Source organism: Rhodamnia argentea, chromosome 3 (genome assembly GCF_020921035.1).
Source record: "Rhodamnia argentea isolate NSW1041297 chromosome 3, ASM2092103v1, whole genome shotgun sequence".
Lineage (NCBI taxonomy): Eukaryota > Viridiplantae > Streptophyta > Magnoliopsida > Myrtales > Myrtaceae > Rhodamnia > Rhodamnia argentea.
The window spans coordinates 17,202,043-17,222,430 of NC_063152.1; the positions used below are offsets into that span (position 1 = coordinate 17,202,043).

Sequence of the window (20,388 nt, forward strand, 5' to 3'; positions counted from 1 at the left end):
CGCTCTCCTCCGCCCCCTCCCCCCCCCCCCCCGCGGCCCCCGGGGCCCCTGGCTCTCTCTCTCATCTTCGTCTCTCTTTACTTTTTTTTTTAAATCTCTCTCTCTCTCTCTCTCTCTCTGTCAGCAAATCGTGATTTGGGCTGTCAAGCCTGTCCCCCGCCGCTATCTTGCTCTGTTCTCCGAGGCTCACTCGCTCTGTCCTCCGGCGCACATGAAGCCCATCCTCTGGCTCTGGCTCGCTCCATCGCTGCCTCCCTTTCCAGACCCATGCTATCTAACCCTCCTTCCTCACCGACTCGCCCGTTGCCGGCTCTCTCCCTCTCTCGTGGGTCCAAGACACAGGCACCCTTCTCCTTCTCCTCCCCCAGATTTTCGACCTCTAGATCTGCGCTTCCTCTGCCCTCCTTCCTCACTGACACGCGTGTCCCCGGCCTGTCACCGGCGTTGACCACGTGTCAAATCTTCAACGAGTGTTGACCGCATGTCGGATATCCGATTCACATTGACCATGTGTCGAACGCCTGTCGGAAAGGGTAGGACGCTTGTTCAACACCGACATGATGACCTAATTAACGTGTCGGTGCTTCAGAGGTCATAGTCAATACTCAGCCAAAGAATCCGAAAAGTCGAAAAAACAAAACCAAAGAAAATGAAAGGGTGGAGGCTATTCCCACACAATTTTTTTTAATCGGGTAAAACAAATGTTTATTTACTTAAGAAAAAAATTTAAATAAGAACATGAAGTAAGCATTATTTTAAATAAAAACATAATATAACATCATTATTACAAAAAAGAGTCCGATTAAGAGCATTTTCATTATTTACTTTTTTAATTTTTCTTTTCTTTTCTTTTCTTTTTCTTTTTTCACTCTTTCCTCTCCGAGCCATCGCCGGGCCTAATCGATGGCCGGCGAAGGCCGCCCGATGCCGGTGACAGCCGGGGAGGGAAGAGGAAAAAAAGAAAAAGCATTAAAAAAATACTTGATGAAAATGCGCCTCAACCTGGCCTTCTTTGAGAAGTTTGAACAGTTTAGGTTTTTATTTTAAAACAAAGTTAACTTCAACCCCTTATTTGATAAAATAATAGCATTTCATACTTTTATTTGAAAATTTTCTTTTGCTTTATTGAGGCTTGATACCCAAAAAATTCCAAACTTTAGCATATATCTCAATTATATTCAAAACTTTGTTTGTCTCATAAAAAATCTCAAACTTTTACTTTTGTCCTAATTTTACCGGCTTAATACCCAAAAAATTTCCCCAACTTTAGTGTGTGTCCCAATTATATTAAAAAAATTTTGCATCATAAAAAACTCTCAACTTTTACTTTTATCCCCATTCTACCACTGTCGGCCTTGTATCCGTAATCACCACTATTTAATCCTACATGGTTCGAATTTTCGGGTCGAACTTATCAATAAATCTTCCAAATTCGAAAACATCGGGTTTCAAGGACAACAAAATTTGAGATCGTTCGTTCAAATAATCGGATCTCCAAGTCTAGCAATTCTTGGGACTGTTGAGTGCCGAGGAGAATCTGCAACGCGTCATCTTGAGTGGCTCTATAAGTTTTGACAATGTGTAGGGAAAGCAGACAACAAAAGAGAAGTTGGGATGTTTTCTCATGTCGGTTTTACTGTGGTATAATTCACTAGCGACGTGAAAAATGCCACGTAAGATTGACTAATGATGAAATGGTACAATTGGGACAAAAGTAAAAGTTTGGGAGTTTTTATGAGATAAAAAAAAGTTTTGAAAATAATTGGGACATATGCTAAAGTTGAGGATTTTTTTGGTCATTAGGCAGGTAGATTTGGGACAAAAAAAAATTTAATATAGTTGAGACATATGCTAAAGTTTGAATAATTTTTTTTTTTTATATTAGATCCTTAAATGATCAAATTATTCCCACTCAGAAGATCCGGTTCCATATTTAGTATCATATCTCTCTCTCTCTCTCTCTCTCTCTCTCTCTCTCTCTCTCTCTCTCTCTCTCTCTCTCTGTTCATACATTTCATGTCTCTCTCCTTTGCGTACCGCAATTCAACTAAGCTGTAAAAAAATTACAGTAAAATTTCGATTAACATGAAGCGGGTCATTTTCTTAAGAGGTAATCTTGAGCATTACTTTCTCTCAAATTAGCCTCTGTAGTGGCCAATTTAGCATCACATAAGGCCTCGAATGCATTTTTTCAATCCATGGCGGGTGCATTGGCACTTGTTTTTATTTTTCTTTCTCTTTTCCTTTTCGTTTTACCCTTTCTTTTGTTCTTTTCTTTTTGGGATAAAATCACCAAAAATCTCATACTATGTCCACCGTGACATATTTAACTTAAACTTTTTTGTGGCACTAAAAATTCCAAACTAATACCCGAGTGACGCATTTACTCTCCATCGGGGATCTATTAAAAATTGCCGTTAAAAATTTGTTGTGGCCTGGTCAGAAATAATTAAAGTAAAAGTTAAATCTCGGTAATCGTTCATTGTTTTCGATGCACTGTTCATAGTCTTCAAGCGCTCATTTGTGGACCAAGACTGTGGTCAAGGTTGTCCATGACTTCCTCGACTTGGGATCGGCGTGGGGGGAGAGATCGGCGACCTCGAACTTAAGGCCGCTGCAATGGTCAGATGACTTTAACCATGTCAAGGTTAGAGGGGGCCATTTGGGCCCGTGGGCCCGGAACCGACCCGTTGACCGGGCCCACGGTTCCGGAAACGTGGGAACCGGCGGTTCCGGGCCGGTTCGGAACCGTCCACAAACAAAACCAAAAAAAAAAAAATTAAGTGGGCCCGGGGGCGCAGAGCCGTTGGGCTCTTCGCCCCTGTGCCCCCCCCCCCCTTTGGGCCGTTGCTCTACATAATAAAAAAAAAATAATTAAAAATGATTCTTGCCTATAAATACATATGCTTCCCCTTTCATTTTTGTCACAAATTCTCCGAACAATCTCTCGAATTCTCTCCGAAATCCTCTCAAATCGCTCAAATTCTCCCAATTCTCTCAATCCCGACTCAATTTTCTCAATCGGATTTCCGATCAATTCTCTCAAAAATGGCAAGTGAAAGCAGAAATGCCGACAAGGGCAAGATGGCTATGGGAGATTCCGAGTATCCCATTCCCGAATATGATCCTCGTGAGTATGCAAGTTGGGAAGACGACGACGATAATATCAACTATGTCCCGATTCCGAACGTCGAACACATCCCAACACAAGAAAGTCTTCATCCTCCCACTGGTGTCGAAGAAACGTCAACGGCAAATGAGCCGGAACGGAAGGGCCGAGATAATACATCGGATTTGTGGCTACACTTCGACAAGGTACGTGATGAAGTCGAAGGTAAGTATAATGTAAAATGTAAATATTGTTCGCAAACATATAAATTTACGAAAGGAGACGGCTACGGAACATTTCATCGGCATTTGACGAAAAAACATCCAACGCAAGCGGGGATCGACAATACGCAACAACAAATTTCCGGGTACGCCACTTCTAATCCTCATCCTATATTTCGTTTCTTTGAAGCACTTTATAAACAAACAGTAGGTGAATATGTTGCCCTTGATCATGCTCCGTTTAATACTGGTGAAAATTTTAATATGAAATATTTGATAAATACTGCGTTGGTTCCGCAAGCGCCAACTATTCCAAAAAATACTCTTAAACGCGGAGTTTTTCATCTTTATAAAAAAGGAAAAAAATCTTTAGCAAAATTTTTTTCCGAATTCAATGGACGTGTGCATATAGGTAGCGATATTTGGAGTGATCCTTGGCAAATTCATTCTTATATGGGTGTCACGTGTCATTGGATAGATGACAATTGGATGATTCAAAAAAGACTTATTACATTCCGAGTTTTTGATAAAAGCCATTCAGCTCATAATATTTATAGAATAATTAGGCAAGTTTTAGAAGAATATAATTTAATAAATAAAGTATTTTCAATTGGTTTTGATAATGCCGCCGCAAATACCGCTTCTATTCCCGAATTAGAAAATATTTGCAAACCCACTTTTGGCGGACAATATTTTCACATTAGATGTGCTTGTCATGTTTTAAATTTATGTGTACAAAATGGTTTACGAACTCTTGACACTTCTCTCGCCCCAATAAAAAGTGCAATTAAATTTTTATGGAGTCGTCCCCAATGTATGAAATCATGGGGAAAATTTTGTAAACAAAATGGGAGAAGGACAAGAAGATTTCCAAAAGATATTCCGACTCGTTGGATTTCTACGTACGAGTTGCTTCGGCAAATTTTTGAATATAAATATTTATTATGTATGTTTATTTCACAAAATATTCCCGAAATTACTTTACTTCCTCAACATTGTGACGTTTGCAAGAAAATTTTAGATATTTTGAAAATTTTTAATGATGCTACTAAGACTTTATCTGGTATTTATTATCCTACAACGCATTTATTTTTAATAGAGTGTGTTAATATTAGTAGTGTTTTTAGTGAATATGAAAATGATACCGAATTAGGTCAAACTATTTTAGTAATGCGAGAAAAACGGTTGCATTATTATTTGCAAATTCCTCTTGTCTATTTAGTTGGTATTGTTTTTGATCCACGTATTAAATTAGAAGGTTTACAAGATTATTTGAATGTGTATTATCATGATTGTTTACATTTGGATGATTCAATAGATATTTCAAATATATTAGGACATGTTAAATGGAGAATTTTGTAGTAGATATGGTTTAAGTGATTCTGGATCTTTACAATCTACCGCCTCACGTAGCGAAGGTGGTAGTTCACTTAGTAGAGGGTATAATATGCTTAAGAGTAGGCAAAAAAAACAAAAAGGGGCAACAGGTAGTATTTCTGAATTAGAAAAATATTTAACCACTCAATTTGAGTTTCGTGATGCATAACATAGTACAGATTTCGAAATCCTGAAGTGGTGGAAGAGTCACCAAATCGAGTATCCAGTTCTCGCCCTCATCGCTCGTCAAATATTAGCAACCCCTTCTTTAACGGTTGCGATTAAACAAGCATTTAGTTCCGGAGGATTAATTTTGGACTCTCGCCGTTCAAGATTAAGCCCGGACTCTGTGGAAGCTCAAGCTTGTGTCGGCGATTGGACGAGGGCGAAATATCGACACCAAGAGTTAGATCGTGAACACGAATTTTTTAGCGATGATGTTGGAGATACCACCGCCACGGGTACCACAACGGGTAGCGACGATTGACGATGAGGTAAGTTGGGGTTCTCAAAGGTAAAAGAACTACATGGGCTTTGATTCTTCTATCCCCAAGAAGATATGTAGGCGCTTAATGATAATTCATTAAGTTCAAGCCCATTCATTCTTTTTTTTTTCCATATTTTATTACAATGTACAATTTAATTGTATTTTATAATTTATAATTTATTATATTTATTTTTTTATTTATTATTTTAAAAATTATTATTAAAAAGGAATCGGAATGAACCGGAATCGGAACCGGGAATCGGCCCGGAACCGCCGGTTCCTGCTCGGAACCGGAACCGCCATTTTACACGGCCGGTTCCCGAACCGGAGCCGGCGGTTCCACCGAACCGGCCGTGACTAGTCAAGGTTATCCATGTCACTCTGTTCCTCCTCTTTCTCACGAGCTTCTACAATACTGGGGCTACCCTCCATGTCTTTAATCATCGGTAGCTGTTGAACCTTTTCCTGAATATGCCATGGAGAGACACAACAGTGCAATGCAAATATCTGTTACTATTTGCCAATCTGCCAGTGGATTGGAGAAGCCGATCAAAGTGGCGAAGTCTATGGATCGATTTTGCCATAATTTGACTGATGAAGGTACAGGAAAAATGTTTGACAAAAAAAAAAACAGTGGAAAAACTGGAGGAGTTTACCCAGAGAGATGAACAATAAAGGAACTCCGTTCCGTTTGAGAAATGCCAAAAGACGATACAAGGTTCAAGGGATCGATTGGAGACTATGCTCAGCGAACTCCGTTCCGTTCGTTTGTCGCCGGACGGTGGCGATGACAAGGAAAATGTGACCATACATGATCTCTACGGCGAGGTAGTTGTCTCAACTTCATTTAGAGATAAAAAAAAAAAAATTCCTTAGTTATTTATGACAATTGTGGCACGTGGCCAGAGGAAAAGCTCAAGGGAATGTCGGACATGCCTAGTCAATGTCGGCAGTGATAGGCCCGTTGAACTGATGCCCCATCGGTTTCCCCACGCGAAGATACTCATATTGTCAGGAAAACAACCGACATGGGAGATTGCAGCAAAACGTACTTCAAAGACATGGAGGAGCTCCGAGCCCCACGTCTTTGCTCCATGTCGATCTCCAGTTTGCCTTCCCTGATGGAAAACCTCGGAAACCTCTGGTCATTAATCATAAATTGTCATTTAAAGGATGTGGTAATTGTTAGCAACCTTACAGAATGGTAGGTTCTTAGCTTCGCAAGGAATATAATTTCTAGACTACCTAAAAAAATCAGGGAATTGACGAATTTGAGATCGCTAAATATAGGCTACACTAACAGCCTTATAATCGAGCCTGTTGTCCTAGAAGGCTTAATCAACTCGGAAGAGTTACATATAACAGAAGGACAGCTTCCATGGATAATGAAAGATGATATATCGTCGCCATGGTATGGTGCTTGGCTTGCCGAGTTGAAGAGTTTGACAAAAGACAAAAGGAAAGGAAAAAGAAAAAGATGAATTGTACGCAGCCGGGGATCATCCGATGGCTTTGTGCATCGCCGTACGAGCACTTGAAGAAGATGAACAGTGCTTCAAAGATGATCATGCTTCGAGTTTCTTTTATTTTTTTATTTTCATTTTATGTTTTCTAATGTGACTCTCGCATGGCGCTATTATGGTCTCACGTCAGATTTTCAATGTTGATTTTTAAAAGACCCTAACATAGGGTAAATGTGTTACTCGATTATTAGTTTAGGATTTTTGGTGTCACAATAGAAAGTTTAGGGTAAATATATCACCGACACGACACGACACGACACGACAAGATACTCCAACACATGATTTCGTAAAAAAAATAAAGAATTTTGATACGTTGTGACACATTGTATATTAAATATCTATTTTTATGTATACATGATAAATTGCATTGTGTATATAAAAATATCAATTAGGTTTTTTCGAAGCTAGCTGGACATATTAATTTTGGGCTAGCTAAATGTATGACTTAAATATAAATATTTTTGATAGATTTGCATTTTGACCCCCAGTTTATTTTTTTTTACCCTAATTTATTGAAAATGCTTAAAATTAATCCCATGCATGTCAAAATAATGTATCGAGATGCTAGACTCGCGTGTCACCGGCGTGTCTTAAGCGCTTACCACATGTCGATCACATATTAACTTAGGAATCGTAGTATATCTTAACTAAAAAAGTTGTGGAAAAGTCCAAAATTTTGACACGTTGTGACACATTGTATATTAAATGTTTATTTTTATGTATACATGATAAATTGCATTGTGTATATAAAAATATCGATTAGGTTTTTTTGGGACTAGCTAGGTATTTTAATTTTGGGCTGGCTAAATATATGACTTAAGTATATTTTTTTTATTTGCATTTTGACCCCTAGTTTTTTTTTATCCTAATTTATTGAAAATACTTAAAATTGATCCATGCGCATCGAAATAGTGTGTCGGGATGCTAGACTCGCGTGTTGCTAGCATGTTTTTAGTGCTTATCACGTGTCGATCGCATATCGGAGAATATCAGAGAATATCCAACACGACACGTAAGCCCCCAAAGAGTAATGGTGCTACATAGCCATAGCCTGCCCCCTCTTTCTCTCTCTCTATCGAATATGGAAAGCGAGTTTAATGTTTAAAAGTAAAACTAAAATGCAAGACGCAATTCAAACATCCCCCGAATTTCGGATGCTTTGGCCTCCAAGTAGTTACACTCAACTTTAAGATCATGTTAATTGAGTTCATAAGCAATTCCAAATTATTGAAATTTCCTGTGAAATTCATTAGCTTATCCGCTTTTAAATCGCAATGGTCGTAGAAAATGTTGAATAATTGTTTACCAACTTCCAATGTAAATTCATATTTTTTTTATCGTAATTCATATTTTTTTTTACGGTATACTGTTGTTGGCTTAAGTTATTAATACATAGTTCTTTTTTTCTTTTTCTTTTTTTTTTTTGTTGGTCGATATTAATTCATAGTTCCTTTGGCTTTTATCTGAGCGTCGCGTGATTTTGATGTCGGCCCAACATAGATATGGTTTTCTTGAACTGTGGGATCTAAACAGGATTAATGACTTTCTTCATGGTAGAAATAAAACCAAATTAGTCTTGATCTTTCCCGTTGATTTTGGATTTTGGGACAATAGATTAAACATTAAACTGAATTTATTACTAAATGTGCATTTCATGGATTATTTTCGAACCTTTTTGGATGAAAAAGTGAATTATCATCTTTAATGGAAAATATTTTGAAGCAAATTTAATTATTTACATAAGAAAGTCATAATTCACGGATGGTAATTGCATAAAAGATGTGTTATCAAAAGCCATTGCATGCTTAATCCAAGTTGAAGGCTAATTCGACCAATTAACTTAGGAATCGTAGTATATCTTAACTAAAAAAGTTGTGGAAAAGTCTCATTAAAAAAGAGAGAGAGAGAGAGAGAGAGAGAGAAAACAAAAAATTGCAAGGAATTGTCCTGCTTGCTCCTTTTCTTTTTCTCGAGTTGTACGGCAGCGCACGAATTTCGAAGCGTTCAAAATTAAATTAATGAAACAATAATGGGATAATAAAAAAAACTTACTAAAGTTTCGTTTGTTTCATAAAAAAAAGTGATTTAAAATAATTTTTTTAAAAAAACAATTCCGTGTATCGCTTAAAATAAGTAGTTAATGAAAAATATTTTTATTGTCGATAACAATTTATGTCTAACGATATGCATAGACGATGAAATTTTTTTTCATTCATTTATTTTTACAAGCGATATAAGTGATTATTTTTAAAATATAATATTTTTGAATTAATTCATTTTTCGCAAAATAAACGGAATTTAGATTTGCACTCAGTTATCAAACGTCATCCTCACTTTTCAAATCTGCAATTTGCATATGCTTCAAATCGTACACACATCTCTCTCTCTCTCCTTGCCGCCTTCACCAACCGGCCGATGGCCCTCGCCATCCAAATGACCGCACTTTCCTCTTTCTCATGATGCTCCTGCCTCGCGGCCATGGAAGCTTGAGCTCATGTGAGTTGCGAGATCGATCTCCCGAGAGCACGGCAAGCTCGGTCGTGGCCGGGGAAGATTAGACCCCGATATGGTCCCGATCCGGTTTCTGTGTCTAATAAATATGGAAGAAAAAAAAATGTAGAACCTAGGAAAGAAAGGAAAATTTATAAAAATTACTAAACTTGGAAACTAATTGGACGAAAAAAAAAAGATTTGGTTGACCTCAATATGAAGGCTGAGCATTGCGCCGTTGGCGAGGGTACTTGATATGCGACTGCAAATATGAGGTCGTTTTCTGAACAATTTAACCCAGAATAATTGGTCGTATTGATGTAATTTTGGATGTAAGAGCATGTTTAATATTTAGGCTCGGGATGTCTCACGAAAAAATGGCCGATTTGAAAAATATTTTCCTAAAAATATTCACTCGCTTACAAAAATGAATGAACGAATATTCTTTTTTTCGTCTTTAAAGATGTTTAGACATAAATTTTCAATTAATTATTTGAAGCGATATAAACTATTATTTTTAAGAAATTTTTTTTTTAAGTTAGTCATTTTTCACAAAACAAACATAACCTTAATTATTCCGTGAGTCCAATTACGCAAGTATAGTGCTATCTAAATGCAAACATTAATTTGCTCAAATTACACTTTTATGGCGGACATGAGACAAATGATAACTCGGTAACATCCGTAGGCTCCCCAATTCTCGAGATGGCACGAAAATGACTCGAAGTCGCCGGGTGGACTCCATATTTGACATGGCAAGAACGACTTCGAAATCAATGCGAATCGACACATTTTTGCTCACATTTCTTGGAAATAACTTCTAAATCGAAATACGGGAACATTACACCGTGATTGATTGGATTGACTCCCGTAAGGGATGTCATGCCCCAATCCCCGAGACCGCAACAACTCTATCAGATTGCCTCAGGTCAAAAGGACGACGTCTCGGGCACATCATCGACCCATTATTTTTATCTTATTATTAAACGCATGCGGAACGTACAACTCTCATAAATCAAATCAAACATTAGGGATAGAATAGTAGGCTAACACATCAGATAACAACAAGAAATTACTTTTATTTAATTATCTTGTTAACATTGGGAAAATACGTATGTACAAACTAGCCCTCCCTCGGGGCCACTATCTACACCCAACAAAAGTACTTAGTCTGGATTAGGGTTAACATTACTCCAACTACTCAAGAGGGAAGACGTTATCCTCTACAGAGCAAGCTCTTCATAGTTAAGGGCCTAAAAATGGTTAATAATAATGGGTGAGATATAAAATTTTCGTGAGTCAACGCCTAAGTCAAAGTATGGCATTGACTCGCTCAAGGCAGCATAAACATACAGGATAATATCGATGACAGATTTATAGCGTGCGACTCTCGCCATGCTCTAGCTACCATACGACCAAGTACAATATCACAGTGAATCATCAATTACATGCAAACTTACCCCACCTTGGGCCACATGACGAATAGTTCATAGCATAACAGCCAACAACATATAAACCAAGGCACTCAACCAGAGCACTCATCATAGTCTCATACACAATGTATCAAACGTGTTCCGATTATTAGAGGCCATTAGACCTAGCACACTAGTCGGTTGGTGCTTGGCACACTAATTAGTTAGTGCTCTACCGGCATGACCAGGCATTGTCCCATTCCTTCGGCGACGGTGACCGTTAAGTCGTGTGATTATGGTCGTTACGGCACGGCTAGCGGACATTTACGTAAGGAGTGTCGGTTCATCACAAGTTGCAACCGGCATCTGATCGGTCCGGCGTCACGAACTGTTGTGCATCCAATAAGTCGTGTGGTTCCGATCGTCACGACACTAGCTTATCAAGTTAACCCTTATATGATCACACAAGCATGCCAAATAATCAAGCCAATTTAAATCTTTGCATTTAATTCAATGCACATACAAACAATCATGCTCAAAACTTGGCTCGAAGCCATTTTTATGCTCAAAATTCAGTCCACCCGTGGTCATATAGATATACATATCATTCACAAGACTTTACAACTATAAACGGGGTGATCAATTACATCAATTCGGACAAACAACAGTCATTATACAATTACCCAACGATAATACAATAATCACCCAATATTAATAATCATACAATAATAATTAATTAAGGTAATTATTCCAATCACATGTAATTAATTCTACTCGATTAACTAATCCAGATTTCCATTAATAATACCAAAATATTTAGCTAACTCGGCTTCACGCAAATAATTCAATCACAAGCAATTAAATTATCTGGCCCTAACTAAATAATCCAATTAGCGGTTAATAATATTAACTCTATTCTTAAACGCAGTTAATTCCTTCTTCAGAGTTTAGGGGTTAACTCACAATCCCTGCGTTCCATGTCGAGTCGGATTCTCGGATCGGGTTACGAACTCCCGTATCGGGTCGAGTCCACGTGCGACTTCGGGTTGGCTCAACTTCGGGTAGGAACTGCGGCGGCAACGAGGCAACTATACAGTGGCTGGACAAAGATAAGGTTCGGGTTTAGGGGTTACGGGTTAGGATTTCGGTTCGGGTGGTTCGGGTCCAAGGGTGTCGGGTCCACGATTCACGGGCAATGAGGGTTTCGGGTTGATATGGCAGCGGGTCGAGATCGTGGCGGCTGGTCGAGATGCAATTGGGGCTGATCGTTGGCGTCGGGCGGTGTGGGATGGCTGCGGGTGACTAATGAGGCGCGGCTAGACCAGCTGGGGTGGCCAGGCGAGTGTCGGAACGATTGGCACAGCTTGAGTCAGCGAGTCACGAGGCTGGACAGCAACCGGATCTGGGTTGGACGGGCGTCCGACGCGCACGAACTGGCCGCAGGTGGCTGGTCCTGAAGCAGCTCGACCGGCGACTAGCCGATGACAGCTGGACAACGGTGCGGTGGGCGACGGCGAGTGGCTGGATGGCGGTGTCAATGATGGTGGTTGGGTGGGGTGGTGTGGCGTCGGGGCGAGTTGCAGAGAAGAAGAAAAGAAAAAGAAGATGGTGATGAACAACAACGGTGTGGCGGGCGATGGCGAGTGGCTGGATGGCGGTGTCGATGTGTGGGGGGGGGCGGGGTGGGGGGTGGGTGTGCGTGGTTTTAGATGATGTAAGCAGAGGGTGAGGTCAACAAAAATGAAAGTGGAGGGACGATATGCTTGGGGGGTTGATTTATTTTTCAAAGATTTAATTAATTCTTATGTCTTATACTCACAAATCCTAGGGCGAAATGGTAATTTAATATATAGATATTGGTGGCCATTTAGCTCAATCGATTGAGGGCAAAAATTGAGATTTTCGCATTTAGGATTCGGTCAAGACTAAATTTACTTGCAACGAGTCTTGGTATTACGAGTCAAAGTTTGACTATTCAAAATTGACTTTTTTTATAGACGTCTCGGAACGATCAATTATCGTCCCTTAAATTTTCAAAATCCAAATTTATTATCCACGTTGAAATATATAATTTTCCCTACGAACATCGAAATTGCATGATGTCACAAGGGATGTCATGTCTTGGAAAAATGCCTTCATGTTTACTGCAATGAACATTATGATAAGTATGAAGAAAAGCCAAGTCTATGCTGTCGTGAGCTATATAGCACGTCATGTTGACAAGGACGACTAACAACACCCACGATCCGACGATCGACAACAAAATGTTTGGATCTAACGGCTGACAAGTTTTTTTTTTTTTTGAATTTTTTTAGGAGGATAGAACCGGTCCAATTACTAATTAGTTTGGAAAATCTCATGCAACGGTTTCTCATCTAGGATTATAGCTAGCGATGGGCACATGTGGAGCTTTTAGATTTGTTTCGCGAAAATAATAATTTGAAAAATACATATATGTACATATACATATACATATTATTTTAAAATGATCTCTTATATCATCTACAAAAAATGAATAAACAAAAAGTAGTTTCATTTCCATGAAATATTAAGACATAAATTGTTACCGATACTGAAAATATTTTCTATCGACTAATTATTTCGAGCGATACAAGCGATTTTTTTTTTTCAGAAAACCGTTTACAAATTATTCATTTTCCGTTAAAAAATGGAGCTTAGCATTTTCGCGAACAATCAAATATATTTTGTGTTGATTCATTTTTTGAAGCGATAGAAGGGATCTTTTTAAATAAATATTTTTCAAATCATTCATTTTTCTCTAAACAAATGGAGGCTAGGACAATCCCCTTTTCTTGCTTTACTAAAGATCCGAGTTCGGAAGCGTCCTAGGTAAATAATGCGCAACAATTGTTTTCTATGTATTCTATTTTAGTGTCCCGCATCGACTATTTCGTGATGTTTGGAACTTGTTCAACTATGTATGTCGACCCATTTATTAGTATTTTTTTTTCTATTGTTAGTATCATTGCCGTTATATGTAGATTGCGAAAAAAATTACCAAAACATTCATAAATCTATTACGGTTGTGCCAATGCAGTCATAAACCTTTCGGTTATGTCAATTTAATCCTAATCTTTTCATGTTTTACCAATATAGTCCATGTAGCCAATTTTGACCGAATGTCGATCATCCTACATGGCATACATTGGCGCTCGCGTAGACAAAATTTACTCATATATTTTAAATGTATTTTATTTTATATTCTTTTTATCTTTTTTATTTTCTTTCTTTTTATTTTTCCCTTTCCTTCTTCCTCTACTAGTCACTCGGCCTCGGTGATGGCCGGCTACCAGCCACTAGCTACGACAGGCTAGGGTGGCCCTCACTGGCTGCAGGCGAGGTGAAGCCTAGGGCTACGATATCCGGTAGTTGCCTTTGGTCGGCTGCCGCCCATCGCCGATGCCCGAGGGTGGAGGAAGAAGGGGGAAAAAAAGAAGAAGAAAAAAAAAGAAAAGAAAATATAAATTAAATTATGTTAGCGAATTAACAAATTTTATCAACGTCAGTACTCGTTGTGTCACGTGGGACGGAGTACTAATAACACCATGCTTTCCTCAGGCAACATCTTTTTTAATCTTAAAAAAAAGAAGCGAAATCTTCTGCCTTTCGCCTCGCTTTCACACACACTCTCTCTCTCTCTCTGATGCAATTTGGGGAGAAGGAAAATGACCGTGAGGGCCCAACAAGGGAAGACAAAAACCAGAGAGGTGAGACGCAAGTGGAGAACGTAAGCAGGACTGCAGGGGCCAGCAACCGAAGCTGACGCCATCGCATTCGTCACCTACACGACTTCACCTCCCCTGCCTTCGTTCACACGTTCAGTCAACCAAGCCCCACATCAACAGCAGCACCAATCCTTTCTTCGTCTTCTTCTTCTTCCTCCTCTTCTTTTTCTCTGTTTTCTTTTCCTTTTCTTTCATATTTTAACCCTTTTTGCTTCTCTCTCTCTCTCTCTCTCTCTGAGGGTGTTGTAGATGTGAAAGCGAAAACTGAAGTTTCGTCTGGGCTCTTTCCGTTTCGTGTTACCTTCCTTATCCTTTCTGCTTCGGTCTCTGCTCGGTCCGTCCAATCCCCGGTCTCTTCGTCCGCCCGTTTTTCCGTTGCAGCTTTTCTTGATTCTTGCTGCTGCTTTTCACCGTCGTGCTCGACCCATCAATCTTTAGAGCTTGTTCTTGATTCCGCCCCGGGGGGTCTACGACCTGTTCCTGCCATTGGGCTGCTTGATCCTGGGTCGCCTCGGTGAGATCTGTTACAAATTGAGCAAAAGGGGTGTTCTTGGTGCTGCTTCTTCTTGAGATAATATTAGTTGGGCATTATGCGATTTTTGGTGACTTCCCTCTGAGATCGTGTTGCTGTCCCACAATCTGTCCTGCTGTTGTTTTCTTGATGTTTCGATTGCCCCTAGCGGTTGGGTTAGATTCGGGCTTGCGTATTTCCATTGTCGTAGTCTCTTAGCTCTATCTCCTACATTTGTGGGCGTTCAATCTAAGTGTTTGTGCTTCAAGTTTCATATTTTGTCGATCTCTTGAGTCCGTGTATATATTTCATCTCTATGTGGTGTTTCTCTGATGCCCATTCGGAAGTGTCAGTTTGAATTTCTTGAGGTATTGTGTTTGCAAATGAACAGATGTTACCAAATCTGGTCTGCCTGTTACCTCTTATATGTATAGTGCTTTTGTAAATATATGGGGTCTGTGTTAGACCTGATTGTCCTGCACCTAGAAGCATTGCTAGCTAAATTGAGTTTCGGCTCTAATCATCGCTAGGAAGTTTCTTCCCTGCTTTTGGTCTCAAGGTTGAGCTTCAGCACAATACGGGTCCTTCAGTAACTCAGCCTTCCCTAATTAGATTTATGGCTTATTCGATAGAACCATCATCATCTTTGAGCTTCACTTCATCTTCCCATTTATCCAATAACTCTGTCAGCAACAACCCATCGGGTCCTGGTAGCTCTGAGACGGGGCATAGCCTTGATGTCATCAGCCTTGGCAAACTCAGCTCTAGTTTGGAGAGGCTTCTTTCTGATTCCACTCCTGATTATAGTGATGCTGATATTGTTGTTGAGAACATCTCGGTCGGTGTTCATCGATGCATTTTGGCTGCCCGGAGTGACTTCTTCAATGACCTTTTCAAGCAAGAGATGGGATCCGATGAGAAGGAGAGTAAACCAAAGTATTACATGGACCATCTTTTGCCTTATGGCAAGGTCGGATATGAAGCCTTTCTGATTTTCTTGAGCTATGTGTACACGGGAAAGCTGAAGTGTTCTCCGGTGGAGGTTTCTACTTGCGTCGATAATACGTGTAACCATGATGCATGTAGGCCGGCTATCAATTTTGCAGTGGAGTTGATGTATGCCTCATATATCTTTCAGATCCGGGAGCTGGTTTCCCTCCTCCATGTTAGTCCCTCCCTCTCTATGCTGAACAAAGTGCTGTAGCTGTGGCAATAGGTTTGTCCATCCAGCGCATGTTAATTAAAACACACAAAATTCAGCCTACTATAAGTGGTTGTTCTTTTATGGCCCCCATTTATTCATGAAAGATTTATGGAATCTCAAAATAGCATTATAAGTGGTTGTTCTTTTATAGCCTCATTGAATTGGTGAAAGATTTATAGAATGTCAAGATAGCATTGTCACATAAACTCCTCCACATGGTCTCTGCATCTTATGAGAAGCTACCTGGCTGAAGTTTTTTTTGAGACTGGCTACTCCAAGAATGGTTGGAGCCATGAGGGTGACCAGGCTGTGCTGAAATTTGTAGCAGATATTTTAACTAGCAGATTCCTTCATTTGGTTCTTGGCCATGTGGCGGAATAAGAAGGAAAGTGTAGGCGCAATCTAGTATTGTTTTTATCACTGATATTATCTCTTTGCGATCTGTAACCAGCTGGAAACCTGCACAGTTGACCTTCATTTTTTGATCAATTAAAGTGAAAAAAATTTCCTCATCCGGATGATTTGCATCGTGCTGTAGATAATCTTTAAATTGATATGTTGTGCAACTGCAGCGGCATCTTGTTAACTTTGTTGGGAAGGCTCGATCGGAAGACATCATCCCAATCCTTACCGTTGCTTTCCACTGTGAATTGAATCAACTTGTGATGCAATGTGTTGATAGAGTGGCTCGATCTGATCTTGACAACATCTCTCTTGAGAAAGAGCTTCCCCGTAAGGTTGCAGAAGAGATTAAATTGCTCCGTCTCAAGTCTCAACCTAAAGATGAAACTGACTTGGAAATTCCGGACCCCTTGCATGAGAAGAGAATAAAGAGAATTCACAAAGCCTTAGACTCCGATGATATTGAGCTTGTCACGCTTCTCTTGAGCGAGTCCAATATCACCTTAGATGAAGCCTATGGCTTACATTATGCTGCAGCTTACTGTGACGCCAAGGTTGTTTCTGAGTTGCTTGGTATGGGCTTGGCTAATGTCAACCTTCGAAACCCAAGGGGATACACCGTGCTTCATGTTGCTGCAATGAGGAAGGAACCCAAAATAATAGTCTCATTATTGTCAAAAGGCGCTTGTGCGCCGGAATTGACAATTGATGGGCAGAGTGCTGTCAGCATCTGCCGAAGGTTGACGAGGCCTAAGGATTATCATGCTAAAACAGAGCAGTGCCAGGAAGCAAACAAGGACAGGCTATGCATAGATGTACTGGAGAGGGAAATGCGGAGGAATCCATTGGCAGGAGATGCTTCTGTATCGTCTCCTATGGTATTTGATGATCTACACATGAAGCTGTTGTATCTGGAAAACAGAGGTACTGATTTTTTTGGCTTATACTTGGTTTCTTGTAAATTTACAAGGTGCAGTGCAATGAATATTTCTAGCAGACATGTCATCTTTATGAGAATAGAAGGTTGTTGTGTTGAGTGAGGACACCATACTCTTTGTGAAGGTTGAAAAGAAATTCAAACAAATGATGTTTTGAGGTGTTCAAAAGTTCACCGTTCTGGAAGGATAACGACTAATCTGGATTGATTTCAAGTAACTTGCAAGATGATTGTATATGTTGATTCCTTGAATTCCACCCACAATAAGTCGCCTGACTAACATTTCTTTGCTTTCCTTGTCCCTTTGAAACGTTCAAGTGAGATAGACATTTGGAAGATTGGAACAGAGCAACATGCTAGTGCAAGCCTAGATCCAGTGGTGTCCCACTGTTCTATAGTATGGAGAGAGTAGTGGGGACAGAATTGATTTTGGTGTTAGTCAATGAATTGATGCACATTGGAGGCCCTTAAACTAGTGGTCCTAATGGAGGATTTCCTTAAGGTTGGTTGTATAGGCATCTTTGATAAGGCATCTAAATCATCATGGTTTTACCTAGGGGGATTCTGAGAATAATGGTGTTTACTTTTCCTTTGGTTGTTTCTTAAAAGTGCTTCCAAATATTCTCAGTACTTTTTTCTTTCACATCGTTTTCTTCCTGGAAAACACTTTTTTTTTAATCACTTTATTTTTATGCTTCTGCACTTCATGGGTGTCAATCATTTCTACAGAATTTATTATCTTCCTCATTGCTAAGGATAATTAAGAACAATATGCTGTCTGTATCACGAACTGCAGTTGCATTTGCAAGACTGTTCTTCCCAACTGAGGCTAAATTAGCTATGGACATTGCTCATGCTGAGATGACAGCTGAGTTTGCTGGTCTTTCTGCAAGAAAAGGTTCAAGTGGAAATCTGAGGGAGGTTGATCTGAATGAGACCCCCATAGATCAAAACAAGAGACTGAGATCCCGAATGGAAGCCCTCCAAAAAACAGGTAACTTGAAACATACTCTTTTGCTGCTCGGCTTTATTGATTAAGAAAAGTTCTTACTCTTTCGTCTTGGGTTGATGTTGATTCTATAAGTTCATGCTGTGATGTTGAAGAGGTGTAAACACAGGCATATAAGATGCTATGTGACTTCATGATGATCATGAGAGAGCTTTCTACATTCTCCTCAATAGTGCTCCCTGCTGCTTCCTCCTCTCTCTCTCTCTCTCTAGCGCGCACAGCACATGGTGGGTAGTGCCAGTTGTGCATTTCAGTATCTTAAGGGCCAACACGCATGCATGTCATTTCCTGCCGTAACTTGAATTTCAAGCTGATTCAGCGGTCTAACTATTCTCTCTCACGTCTTTGGGAGACACTTTTGCTTTAGATCCTTCTTTGTGATGAGCATACTTTTGAATGCTGAACAAACTCACTTGGAACTTGATCTATCTGATTGTAAATTCAAACTCATTATTCAGAAGTCTGGTTACTACATTTTGATTTGATGTAAACACAGTTTCTTCAATGTTTATCGTAGTCAAAGTTTCCTGTGGATGATGCCAAGTTCATTTCAATTGTGTAATTCACTGACGAGAACCCATTGTCATGGTGGCAGTGGAAATGGGTAGGCGCTACTTTCCTAATTGCTCGGAGGTTCTCGATAAGTTCATGGAGGATGATCTGCCCGACCTGTGTTACCTCGAGAAGGGCACACCCGATGAGCAGAGAATAAAGACGAGAAGGTTCATGGAACTCAAGGAAGATGTCCAGAAGGCCTTCTCTAAGGACAAGGCGGTAATGAGCCGGTCAGGGCTCTCATCTTCCTCGTCCTCATCATCCTTAAAAGAAAATCAAAGAATTAGAAGACCGTGAAGACATAAACGAAGCAATATGGAATAAACCAACCTATTTGAAGGGTAACTGGTTTTACTTTTTTTAAGGTAAGGAAGCAAAAATTTTGGCTTCTGTCCTCAATTTGTTGAGCTGACAAAATTATATATTCAGATGTTCATAGGATGTTTTGGTATTTGTTGGAGATGTTTTTGTCTTTCTTTTAGGTCTCCACCTGTTGATGCTACCCAACAAAGGGATTTGAATTGCATTTTTGTACAGTTGCAATCAGTCTGTTCAGCAAATATTACACTTTCAACAGATCACAATCCATGTTTTGCTTTTAATTTTTTTTTTAATGATCTCGGTCCTCCTCTGAGTAGATAAAGGTTACATAATCCGAAAAAATCCCGCTTTGGTCGGAGTTTGAAATGTTTGGAAATGCTCTTCTTTTGGCTAATCATTAAGCGTTTATGCGTCGGAAAAGTTTTCAAACACGAAAGGATTTGTTGCAGGCCTGTTAATCGCCGAGCTGATACATGCAATTAGCTAAACAAAATGATGATTAACCTGCCATTTTTTTTAACTCCAGATCAGATGATTTATACTGCTCGAGTTGGAGTTGGTGCAAAGGGGTTCTGTGTTCAGAACTGACTTGCAAATGTTCGAGTTTAGACGTTAACATGAGTTCCTTCTGTTTCTTTGGTCGGACATAGACGCTGTAGATTCAAAGAGTATTATTATCCAATCTCGATTTGATTCCCGAAGTGGCAATCCTAACCTGCTGAATCCATTGGCCTCCGATTTGAACTCGAGCGAGCAACGCCTTCCAAATTGCAACTGTCTTTACCCGATTCGATCAAGTGTTGTTAAAAACATCTCGACATTCGATCTTGGCACCGGCGTGACGCGATCACAGAACAGCCCGGTGAACAATGACTTAGTATCACCTGGGACCCTTACAGCTCGGAAACTTATCGCTCTTTTTGCTGCATTTGAATGTTATGCAAGCCTAGGCGCGCTGCCGGTAATACCACTTCTTCGAGTAAAGATGCCGATAGTAAGATGTAGGAGACGAAACTGCTCTGCATCCGAGACTTCTCAAAATTAGCGTGTAAGAGACTGGGTGCGTTTGGTTTGGCTTTTGGGA

At 39.8% G+C, this 20,388-nt stretch overlaps 1 protein-coding gene across 1 annotated transcript; it reads left to right on the forward strand.

The window, feature by feature from the left end:
• The first annotated feature begins 15,163 nt into the window (after positions 1–15,163).
• LOC115754054 (BTB/POZ domain and ankyrin repeat-containing protein NPR1-like) lies at positions 15,164–19,590 on the forward strand. The gene is made up of 4 exons (XM_030692972.2): positions 15,164–16,041; positions 16,653–17,406; positions 18,216–18,413; positions 19,024–19,590. Exons 1-4 carry the CDS (start codon positions 15,493–15,495, stop codon positions 19,278–19,280), a joined length of 1,758 nt encoding a protein of 585 aa, XP_030548832.2. The 5' UTR covers positions 15,164–15,492; the 3' UTR covers positions 19,281–19,590.
• Positions 19,591–20,388: the final 798 nt, after the last annotated feature.

Excerpts from the sequence above, each read along its gene's own strand:
- LOC115754054 (XM_030692972.2), top strand. The coding sequence starts at position 15,493 with ATGGCTTATTCGATAGAACCATCATCATCTTTGAGCTTCACTTCATCT. Across the intron at positions 17,407-18,215 it reads GTTGTATCTGGAAAACAGAG|TTGCATTTGCAAGACTGTTC; the intron begins GTACTGATTTTT and ends CACGAACTGCAG. Across the intron at positions 18,414-19,023 it reads GGAAGCCCTCCAAAAAACAG|TGGAAATGGGTAGGCGCTAC; the intron begins GTAACTTGAAAC and ends TCATGGTGGCAG.